General features: G+C 46.9%; 1 protein-coding gene across 1 annotated transcript in view; it reads left to right on the top strand.

The window, feature by feature from the left end:
- ITIH5 (inter-alpha-trypsin inhibitor heavy chain 5) overlaps positions 1–12,344 on the top strand; it is a 60,200-nt gene that overhangs the window by 14,386 nt on the left and 33,470 nt on the right. Inside the window, exons 3-5 of the mRNA XM_063134697.1 lie at positions 1,319–1,482; positions 4,216–4,317; positions 6,531–6,781. Coding sequence (XP_062990767.1) covers positions 1,319–1,482; positions 4,216–4,317; positions 6,531–6,781 — 517 coding nt within the window. The remainder of the gene's footprint in view (positions 1–1,318; positions 1,483–4,215; positions 4,318–6,530; positions 6,782–12,344) is intronic.

The following is a 12,344-nucleotide window of genomic DNA, read 5'->3' as shown; positions in this document are numbered from 1 at the left end:
AAAGAAGAAGAGTTTTCAGGCAGGGAGTCCTGCCCAGAGCCTGCCTGAAGTCTTGTACAAAATCAGGAAGGCACAATCTAAACATATGACTAATCAACAAACATTTTTAAAATACCAAATATTTCCTGGTGAACTTTAGGATGAGGACATTCAGCAGAGGGACAGGGGAAGAATTCCTTGTTTTTTTGTTTTGTTTTTTTAAAGAAATGAAATAAACCTCATATTGTAGTTTTACCTTGCCACAACAAAAAAACAGCAAAAGCAATCCCAATATAAAAAAATTGACCATTAAATCCCAAATCAATACTATAAATCCATACCTTTCACACCTCAGCATTGTCATGTCTGCTGCTGAAATCACCCCCTCAGGCAATGTGATTACCTGAATCTTCATGGCTTCCCATTTCCTTCTGAATTTCAGAAGGTGTCATTTGTATATATGGAGAACCTGGTGAAATTCCCTCTTCATCACAACAGTTAAAGCTGCAGGAGCTATACTGGAGTTACCAGATTAGCTTTAACTGTTGTGATGAAAATGAAATTTCACCAGGTTCTCCATATATGCAAATGACACTGGCTGAAATTCCCTTTTCAATACAACTGTTAAAGATACAGGAGCCCTGCCCTCCTTTTCATATGGTCACCCTACACAGTGGCCAACCAGCTGTCAACCAGAGACCAACAAAGCAGGACATGGTGCAACAGCACGCTCCCACCCATGTTCCCCAGCAACTGGTGCACACAGGCTTAATGCCTTGGATACTGGAGGTAGCACGTAACCATCAGGTCTAGTAGCCATTGATAGCCTTCTCCTCCAGGAAGGGGGTCTGGCTGTATGGGGAACCGTGGGGGACGGGATGGATTGGGACCCCAGGATTGGGAACCACTTTGGGCCCATGAGCTTGAGGCTCTGCTCACCTGTGGTAAAGTCACCAAAAAGCCTCCTCAAAGTCAGAACATTTACCTGATCATGGCTGATGGCCAGCGATGGTGGTAGTTGTAGTGCAATAAAATACATGGGGTCACGAGCTCCCTGTCCTGGATGTAAAAGGTTGTGTCTTGTCCTCATCTCACCTTTTGCAGATGATTTGCAAGTGCCAAGCAGGACCTCGCCTTTCATAAATGTTTATTTATGCCAAAGGCGTCTCTCAGGTTCGTCTGACGATGGGCTTATTATGTTGGCCTCTGTTTGGAAATCAGGATGAAGGAGAGCCAGAGACTTAGGGGAGGCATGTAGAGTGCTAAGTGAGGTGTGAAAGATCACCAGTGGTGTCTTAACATGTCCTGGCACTGCGGAATTGCTGCTCTCTTCCAACAGGAGACCAGGCCCCGGATGTCTGAATTCTCTGTGAGAGCCACGATCATTTCTCGCTACGCGTTTACCACGGTCTCCTGTACTTTGGTGAACAGCGGCTCGGAGGCCAAAGAAGGCGTCTTCGAGATGCAAATACCTGTCACGGCCTTCATCTCCAATTTTACCATGTAAGTGAGAGGCTGGCTTTGTTAGAACAGAGATTCGGGTTTCTCTTTTGCCAATATGTTTTTCCGTCTTTCCTCAAGGGCTCAGTAGGCCAGGTTATAACCTGTCCAGGTAGTGGGATTCCAGGGGCCTCCAGGCTAAAAGATGGGGTGGCTCTATGAACTGATGAAGAAAAGAAGACACCAATTTGCATAACATTGATTGATTGCATTGCATTTCTGTACCGCCCAATAGCCGAATTTACCGCCCATTTGCTAATATACAAGTACAAATGCAAATTTATAAAAAATAAGTATTGTGACATAGTAGTTGCTAGGGCTGTGCACATACACACACACACACCGATTCACTTCAGTGGCCGAATCAGAGCTTCCAAAATGGCCCTGATCCAACTTGGGGTGCTTCGGGCCTGGGCTGATGCACTTCAGATTCCAGAAATGGTCCTTTACCGCCACTGTAGTTTGAGACCTTAGGTCTAAGAAACAACAGAGCCCGCCTCTTCCTTCAAAATGGCGGTTCTTATCAAGGATGGGCAGCTGCTGGACAGCACAGGTAAGTCCCACGAATGGGCAGACAGAGGAGAAGAGAAGATGGAGGGGAGACATGATAGCACTCTTCAAATACTTAAAAGGTTGTCACACAGAGGAGGGCCAGGATCTCTTCTCGATCCTCCCAGAGTGCAGGACACGGAATAACGGGCTCAAGTTAAAGGAAGCCAGATTCCAGCTGGACATCAGGAAAAACTTCCTGACTCTTAGAGCAGCACGACAATGGAACCAGTTACCTAGGGAGGTTGTGGGCTCTCCCACACTAGAGGCCTTCAAGAGGCAGCTGGACAACCATCTGTCAGGGATGCTTTAGGGTGGATTCCTGCATTGAGCAGGCGGTTGGACTCGATGGCCTTGTAGGCCCCTTCCAACTCTGCTATTCTATGATTCTATGATTCTATGAGGCAGCAGGTCATCATCATTTCAGACTGCCTTGGCCCAATCCAGATTTGGCCCAAGGCAGGCCAAATTGGCCCGCTTCTGTTCAGATTCGGGGTTCAGGCCCGAACCGGTGCACATCCCTAGTAGTTACGGTGTTGGACTGAGACTCGGGAGACCTGGGTCTTAGTCCCCACTCAGCCATGAAGTTCACTGGGTGACTTTCAGCCAGTTAGTGACTCTCAGCCCAACCTATAACACAGGGTTGTTGTGAGGATAAAATGGAATGGAGGAGCACTGTGTAAGGTGCCTTGGGTTCCTTGCAAGAGAAAAAAAGTGGGATATAAATGTAGTTATTATATAATTATTTAAATAGAAATATGCTACATCTCACCTTAGTTTGCAAGACTATTACCAGTGGACCTGTGTGCCTTGCTCAACCTGCTGTTGATAGGCAGCTTCAAGGCCCTTTAGCTCTTCTGATGGTTCTGTATCTTTAAATTGGACTTGGACTGGACAGCCCTTCGAACAGAGGACACCTTCAAAATGAAGGACAGTCCTCCTCAAAGATAGGACTGTCCTCTGTAAAAGAGGACACATGGCCACCCTGCAAGTGAAAGTCTGGAGAACCAGAGGCAGGTAGCATAGTTCAAGAGATATGGACACAGGGCTGAGTTCCAAAATGCAGCAGTGCAGTACAGTAGAAAGGAACAGGGCCTTCACCAGGTAGAGTCTTCTTTAAGGAGACAAATTGGTCAGACTGAGGGGAACATTCCAAGGCCAGGCCTTTATAGGACCAGGTGGCTCGGGATTCATCCTTGGAGACAGAGTAGTCAGAGCACCCAAAAAAGCGCTCATCCTCAGTGGTGGTGAGGTTTTTGGATGAAAAGCAGCTTCAAAATAAACGTTCCTTTACACGACTTAATCCTACCTAATTGGCATGGCAAAAATGGTGTCAGTACAAGAGGCGCTCAGAGACAAACTGCACACAACAAGAAACTCTGTCCCATGGATAAGAAAGCAGCTTGTGGGGAAATGTTGATCACAAGAATGGGCCACCATGTAGGGCCCACTTCTTCCCCCAGAACCACTGCATTTCAGAAGGGAGGGAGAAAGGAAGGAAGCTTGGAAAAAAGGAGACTAAGGGGAGACATGATAGAGGTGTACAAAATTATGCATGGTGTGGAGAATGTGGACAGGGAGACATTCTTCTCCCTCTCTCAGAACACTAGAACCCGGGGTCATCCCATGAAATTGATTGGTGAGAGATCCAGGACAAATAAAAGGAAGGACTTCTTCACACAGGGCGTATTTAAATTATGGAACTCACTACCACAAGATGTAGTGATGGCTGCCAATACGGATGGCTTCAAAAGGGGTTGGATAAATTCCTGGAGGCAAAGGCTATCAATGGCTACTAGCCCTGATGGTTGTGTGCTATGTCCAGTATCTGAGGCAGTAAGCCTGTGTGCACTAGTTGCTGGGGAACATAGGTGGGAGGGTACTGTTGCACCATGTCCTGCTTTGTTGGTCCCTGGCCGACGGCTGGTTGGCCACTGTGTGAACAGAGTGCTGGACTAGATGGACCCTTGATCTGATCCAGCAGGGCTCTTCTTATGTTCTTAAGGAAGGAAGGAAGGAAGGAGGGACGGGGCAGAGAGCGAGGGAAGGAAGGGGTTGGGAAACTCATCACATGTAGTTTTGTCTTCCTTCTCATGATTCTTACTACATTTCTGTGACAATCTTCCAGACAGGTATCGATTGGATCTCAGATTTTTAATGTCTGTTTTCTCTCTTTCATGGCTCCAGGGTTATTGGCGACAGGGTCTACCATGGTGAAGTTACTGGGAGAGACCTGAAGCATGGTGACACAGAGAGAAGGAACAGATATTCAAGACCCACAGACGAAGGGTAGGTACTGCATGATCCTGGAGTGTATTTCTGGCCAACCAAAGACTTCTGTGGTGTTTCCTGGGAGCAAAGTGCTCTGTGCAGACAGCCTGTGCAGCATGGACAAACTTCAGTGGTGACTGATGTCCGTATCAACACCACTCATTCTCTTGTATCCATGGAATACTTTTAGTTGAGGCCCACCATAAGGGCCTATGGCAGCTCCTGGCCTCTGTAAAATTTGGAGACCCCTGTTGGTAATGGCGGAAGGCCTATTTTGCACATACAACCCTGCCTGAGTCAGACCACTGGCCCATTTTGCCCAGTGCTGTCTATTCTGACAGGTAGGAGAGACTCCCCAGAGCTTCGGGTATAGAAGGGGAAAGGTGGGAGATAGCTAGAAGTAAGTTTAAGAGGAGACAATCTGAGATCCACAAGAACATTTCCCAAATCCATATCACCATAATAGCTTTATTAGTCCAACTCAAAAGTCACAAAAGAATGCAATCAAAGGGTCACCGTTACTTTGAAAACAACCCAGTTTTGACGTTTTTGTCACTCCATAGCCACTCTGGATGCCATTTATTTAGGGTGACCATATGAAAGGGAGGACAGGGCTCCTGTATCTTTAACAGTTGCATAGAAAAGGGAATTTCAGCAGGTGTCATTTGTATGCATACAGCACCTGGTGAAATTCCCTCTTCATCACAACAGTTAAAGCTGCAGGAGCTATACTGCAGTTATATTGTGACCAAATTTAAAAGAGGTCAGGGCTCCTGCAGCTTTCACCTTGGTGATGAAGAGGGAATTTCACCAGGTCCTTCATATATACAAATGACACCTGCTGAAATCCCCTTTTCTATGCAACTGTTAAAGATACAGGAGCCCTGTCCTCCTTTTCATATGGTCACCCTATCTCTAGAGTTCCTGGTGACAGCTCTGGCTCATGGAAAGCGAGAACACCTGTTGCTTCATACTCCTTTTCCCCTCCGCTGCCACAGCAAAGAAACTAAGGGAAGGGGTCACACCATAAGTAGGGTGACCATATGAAAAGGAGGACAGGGCTCCTGTATCTTTAACAGTTGAAAAGAAAAGGGAATTTATGCAGGTGTCTTTGTATATATGGAGAACCTGGTGAAATTTCCTCTTCATCACAGCAGTTGAAGCTGCAGGAGCACTGCCCTCTTTTAAATCTGTTCACTCTAGTATAGCTCCTGCACTTTAACTGTTGTGATGAAGAAGGAATTTCACCAGGTTCTCCATATATACAAATGACACCTGCAGAAATTCCCTTTTATATGCAACTGTTAAAGATATGGTCACCCCAATTTATTTATTATTTTTCCAGTGCCATCGGGGGTGTTGGGAGTGAAAATGGTCCCCAGATCTCCCAAAATTTCCAACCTGTGTTCCACCAGGTGTGGAGATGGTTTCAGATGATCATTCAGACAGAGGGAAGATCAGATCCAGTCCAGGAGCAATATTCTGGTGGAGAGGAGATAGACAGAAAATAGAAATTCAGGTCAAGGAAGGAGAGGCAGAAGTACGAGGAGAAGCAGATTCCAGGTCATGGGGACCCATATACAACTAGCCTTTCAATCTCTTTGGAAGTACTTTAAGGGTCATGGATTCCCCTCCAAGGTTTCTGAGTGTTGTCATTCATGAGAATTCTTTGGTTGAGAGAACTTAGACCCATTATTGAAACACAGTTCTTGGAGGAAGGCATGAGCAGTGATTCAGGTTTGGGACAGGTTTAAATGTAGAGTCTAGACAGGTTCTATTGTCAGAACAGTCAAGTTCCTCTGAGAGAATTATTATTATTATTATTATTATTATTATTATTATTATTATTATTATTTCTTATCCGCCTCTCCCTCTAGATCGAAGCAGGGAACAACATCAACTACAAAAATATAAAATACATAAAATGGATTAAAAATATATAAAATGAATACATTGTTAAAATAACAGCCAGACACCTTAAAATTCGACTGGGTAGGCCTGCCGGAAGAGATCAGTCTATAGGTCTTGGGCTGGCTTGCCTGCTGCCATTTCCTGGTTGTCTCCCAGCACTGCTGCTCCCCAGTGGGTTTGGAGGTCTGCGTCACCAAAATACCACCCCGCTGACCCACACTGCTGGTGTAGCAGGTGGAGGTAAACGTGCCGTGAAAAGATGTGCCTGTAGAAACTTGTGGGTTGGTTGGTTGACCATCCCTTTGCATTTCTCCTGGCAGGGAAAATGGAGTCGAGATTTTCCGAGCCTCCGGGACGATTCCCCGGAAAGCGGAGGCCGTCTTCCTGCTGCACTACCAGGAGCTCCTGCAGAGGCGGTTGGGGAAGTATCAATACACTGTCAGCATCCGACCCCAGCAGCTGGTGGGGAAGTTACGCGTGGAGGTGAACATCCTTGAAAACTCGGGGATCAACTCCCTGGAAGTGCCACCACTCCGAAACAGCAGGAGCAGAGGCAGCGGGAACAGTGAGGGTGAGTAGAGTCCAGGGTGAGGCCTATTCCAGGAGGTGGAGTGGTGGAGCACCTGTGGGGGGGGGTATTTTATTCTTGGAGGGAGTCTATACACTCTGTTAACCCCGTAGTGGCCATGCAGCAGCACTGCGTTGTTTATATGATGCAGCTGCCAACTAACAGCCACATTGGTCTTCTCCCCACCCCACCCCAGAACCACGTGGCTTTTACCTCTGCTCCGAGGTCATCATATTGCTTCAGAGCATTTAGGCACACACACACAGCCTGGCTTCAGTTCGGCTTATCCAATTGGCGTAGTTTTCTGTAAGCGCGGCAACGCAAGGCAGTGGGCGGGCTTGACTAAGGGAATGGCCGTCGCCACTGCAATGTCCTTGGCCGGCTAGCCTGTGCTCCCTCCTGCCCTGTCTAGCTTTTCTGATTTCGCCTCGCAGCAGCAATGCTGTGGGCTTCTGAGCTAATGAACTTTCAACGCGACATCCTATAGACACCCCACCCCTGGTTGCAAGAAGAAAATATAGGAAGCTGCCTGATACCAAGTAGGACCATTGGTCAGTCAAGCCCAGATTCCTGCATTGAGCAGGGGGTTGGACTCGGTGGCCTTATAGGCCCCTTCCAACTCTACTATTCTATGATTCTATGACTCTCCCAAGCTGGTGACTGATAGATGTGCTGGACTACAACTCCCATCTTCCCCAGCCATCATGGCTGAGGAAGATGAGAGTTGTAGTCCAGCACATCTAGAGGGGTGCCTGTTGGGGAGGGGGCTAGTTAACTCTGGCTTTCAGTGGTTCTACAGAGCCTCATGCAGAGAGGGGGGGGATCCCCATCATTTCCTGTCCATTTGCTGAGCATTTAATCGGAGATTTATTTATTTATTTATTAAATTTATATACCACCCCATAGCCGAAGCTCTCTGGGCGGTTTACAAAAGTTAAAAACAGTGAACGTTTAAAAGTATACAAAATTTAAAGCCATCAAAAATATAAAAACAACAGCAGTATCCATTTAAGATGGCAGAAATAGAACCCGGGACCTTCTACATGCAAAGCAGATGCTCTGCCACTGGGCTTATGCTGGGCCCACATTCCTTAGCTCTCACTGGGATGGTACAGTGTTGTCATTGTGATGTTCAAGCGTGCGGAGGAGCAGGATGTATGCACACACACACACACACACACACACACACACACACACACACACCCCGAGCTCCTGTAAATCATGTAAATCAAGAAATGAAATGGATTTCGGCTTCTGAGAACCATTCTCCCCGACTCCTCCTCGTCCCCTACTGGGAAGAACTTTATTTTAAGCAAAGCGTTTTTCCATCCAGCCGTGCCAAATCACATAGGAAGTCCCATGGCTTTACAACGCTGGAAATCTCCCCCCCCCCCCATTTGCCAACAGCAGTAGCCAACAGGCAATGCTCAGGCATTCCAGCGCTGATTTGTGCTTCCCCATCCATGGTTGCTGTTGTTGTTTTTTTCATTGTTCCTTTGCATCTTGGCAGCAACACAATACAGGATGGGATGCTGTTGTCCCTTTGCCTGGAAAACACAGTCTGTTGGCAGCACTGACTGGTTGAATGACCCAAGTTGGGGGAAATAGATGTGAGTCAGAGCGCAGCTTTTGAGATCCCGGCGGATGTGAAAACAGCAGAGAATTTTGCTATGTCCGGTTGGCCAGGGGCGGCCCGTCCCTATAGGCGAACTAGGTGGTCGTCTAGGGTGCCAAGTGAAGTGTGGTGCCAAATTTGAGGGGGGGGGGGGATATATAATCAAAATGTCATTATTTCGATTCCTGTGTGTGTCCAGAGGGAATATGATCAAGGCTGTGGAAGAGAGTGAAGGAGCAATTGGGAATGGTGAAGCTAAGTCAGGCCGTTCACCCGCCATCCATCCGCCTTTGAGACCCGGTTCTCCCTAGGTGAGGCAGGACATCCTCCTGTTCAGCTGCAGCTCCCAGTTGGAGGCAGGGAGTAACAGCCCGCTCCCCTGAGCATCCATTTTCTTTGCTCTCAGAGGGCTGAGCCGAGGGGCTGGCAGCACCTTGTCTGCAAAAGCAAGGAAAGATGGAATCCTTAACAAACAACCATAATATTGTTATCTAATATTATTGTTGATGATGTTTTCTGCTGTGCTGGTCTATGACCGAAATAAATAAACAGTGACAGTGCTAAACAAAAAGTTAAGGATATATGCAATGAGCAGTGATATTTAATGTACAAGAATAAAATTAAAATTAACAATGATATTACATTAAAAATACAATAACATATTATACAGGAACAAATATCCAACAGAAACAACATAAAATGAACAGGCCAAACGCATTTCAACACGAAGCCTTTGTCAGTGCCCAATGCAGGCTGCTGTATGCTCCCTGGAAGTTTGATTGGGCTGACTTTACAGTTCCCACAGTTGTGTGGTAGAAGGTGTCACTCCCTTTTAAAATTAGTGCAGGGCCTCAGCCTTTTCCAAAACCATCTGGGTCGTAGTCTTTAGATAAATGGCGTTAAGGCCAGCCTTAATGCCATTTATCTAAAGACTGCGGCACCTTGTCTGCCACATCACCCCAAGGACGCTTCTTCCAGGAATGCTTCTTCCAGGGATGCTTCTTCCAGGAATGCTTCTTCCAGGGATGCTTCTTCCAGGAATGCTTCTTCCCAGGTTGTGCTCATCTCCTTAGCTGTTTTTTTTTAAAAAAAATCAGTCCCTCTGTGCTGATAAACTGCTTAATTAAAAAACAAAGCCATGTTGGGGCTCATTTTATTATAAATGATAATATTTCTGCTTCTGAAGTTGTGTGGGTTGGGGTGGGGAGGCTGCCTCTTCATTAAGTGGAAAATGGGGGCAAAATGTTTCCCAAGGCAAACCTACACCTTGTGTCAAATCGTTACGAATGTGGAATTAAAACGCAGGAAATAACACCAGAGAGCTTTAGAACATAAGAAGGCAAGAAGAGCCATGCTGGATCAGAACAAGGAACCATCACGCCAACCAGGCACTCTCTTGCTAGACTTCCCTTTGAAGAGCCAAAATTCAAATGCAACAGTGAGATTTGACAGTCTTGAGTGAGAAAGCAGTGTTGGGGGGGGCAGGGGAGTAGCTGCTTAACCCTCTCCCCTCCCACCATTTTCTACTCAAAGTTCCATTACGCGCCCCTTCCCAGGCTGTTTTTCCACTTAGGCCTGTATCCTTCCTCTGTACGTAGATGATCTCACACCTTTGCTGTGCCCTGCCTGTAGGTTTCTCTGAGTCTTTCGGCTGACCACTGTTGGTAACAGGAAACTACAGTATAAGGACCCTGGGTCTGATCCTACATAGATCTTCTTATGTTCATAGACTCATAGATTAGCAGAGTTGGAAGGGGCCAACAAGGCCATTGAGTCCAACCCCCTGCTGAATGCAGGAATCCACCCTAAAGCATCCCTGACAGATGATTGTCCAGCTGCCTCTTGAAGGCCTCTAGTGTGGGAGAGCCCACAACCTCCCTAGGTCATTGGTTCCATTGTCGTACTGCTCTAACAGTCAGGAAGTTTTTCCTGATGTCCAGCTGGAATCTGGCTTCCTGTAACCTCAGCCCGTTATTCCGTGTCCTGCAGTCTGGAATAATCGAGAAGAGATCCCGGCCCTCCTCTGTGTGACAATCTTTTAAGTATTTGAAGAGTGCTATCCTGTCTCCCCTCAATCTTCTCTTCACCAGGCTAAACATGTTCTTATGCTAAGCCCCATCCTGCTTTGGTGTGTGTGTGTTCTGAATGCATGCAATTGCACCCAGGTATAGGATGACCATATTGGAAGGAGGACAGGGCTCCTGTATCTTTAATAGTTGTATAGAAAAGGGAATTTCAGCATATGCCATTTGTATGCATGCAGCATCTGGTGAAATTCCCTTATCATCACAACAGTTAAACTTGCAGGAGCTGTACTACAGTGACCAGATACAAAAGAGGGCAGGGCTCTTGCAGCTTTAATGGTTCTGATGAAGAGGGAATTTCACCAGGTGCTGCATGCATGCAAATGACACCTGCTGAAATTCCCTTTTCTATGCAACTGTTAAAGATACAGGAGCCCTGTCCTCCTTTCCAGATGGTCACCCTACCCAGGTATCTTTCTGTTAGTGGTGGTACATCTAATCCTGAATGAAGAGAGCAAGGGCGGATGAAGTAACAGCCAACTGAAAATGGACAGGTCCATTGTAAAAGGCGCAAGCCAGGACTGCATACATACAAACCCAGCTGTTTGTTTTCCCTGAGCAGGAAATTTGAAGGCAAAGATATTTTGGAAAATCCTTTTCTGAGCCAGGCAGGTGTTGGAGATTTTGGCTGCCGTCAACAAAATGGCAGGCAGGAAACTGAAGTCAGGAAGTTTTGCCGTTCTGGGTGACCTCATGTTCAGTTCAGGCTTCTGTCCAAATGACATCACTACCCAGAATTCCCCTCTCCTTCCTCAGTAGGAGATCCTTTCCTTTTTCCTTTTCCCAGCCTTAAATGTGCTCTCTGTACATTCCGAGTCACATCTTTGACAGGAGTTACAATGAACTAGCTGGAAGCATGATTCAAGGGTCAGCAATACAAGTGGGACCTGCAACAAAAGATTGCAGCATGGCAGTGGGGGAGGCTGATGGCTCCGACGTCAGCGGGGTGATGAATCCTCTCCGGGTTTCAGTCAGACCCAGTCAGAACTCTTAAGGAACTATCCAAGGTTCTGACTGAAAACTGGAATGGATTCACTGCCACACTGACATCGGAGACACCAGCATCCACTGCCGTGTATGTTTTTATCTGCAGATCACTAGGAGGCGAGGAGAAGTCAAATGGGCAAACTGCTTTAGAAGTAGCCTACATAAATGAGGGAATTAATAAATAAGCCAACCCACTTCCCCCCACTCACCCACCCATTTTTCTTTTCCCACTGACACTCAATATATATATTTATTTATTTATTTATCCCACCTTTTTTCCTCCAAGGCGGCGTACATAACCCTCCTCCTCTCCACTTTATCCTCACAACAACATCCCCTTGAGGTAGGTCGGGCTGAGATTCTGTGAGTGGCCCAAAGTCACCCAGTGGGTTTCCATGGCTGAGTGGGGACTAGAACTCGGATCTCCTGACTTCCAGTCAGTCCAATGCTTTAGCCACTACACCACACTGGCTCTCAATGGCTCCTGGAGCTGGCTGAGCTTGCTCAGTCCTTAGTCAACTGTTCTGGGGCTGGTTTTTGTTTAGATGTGCATGTTTTTGCATATTCACCCAAGAATGCTGATATGTCTTTCTTGTTTCACAGTAGCCTGGTTGGGCTCCAGCCCTGTGGGCACTCAGAGGCATGGGGCTCAGTATTAGGAGTGATACTGCAGATCTGGGGGGCTGGCAGTGGGGTTGAAAGCAAGTGGCTTGCATAAGGTCTGCGAGTCAATTCTTGGTAGAGGTATGATTAGGGTGACCATATTTTGGAAACCAAAAAGGAGGACAACATGGTCGCCCCAAGGGGGCATGTCCAGTACCAAGGGGGCATGCCCACCCGAACATAGCCTTTAGGGTGACCATATTTGGGAAACCAAAAA

This window comes from Elgaria multicarinata, chromosome 9 (assembly GCF_023053635.1).
Source record: "Elgaria multicarinata webbii isolate HBS135686 ecotype San Diego chromosome 9, rElgMul1.1.pri, whole genome shotgun sequence".
NCBI lineage: Eukaryota > Metazoa > Chordata > Lepidosauria > Squamata > Anguidae > Elgaria > Elgaria multicarinata.
Note: the sequence above shows the minus strand (reverse complement) of the source record. Positions and strands in the feature narration are given on the sequence as shown.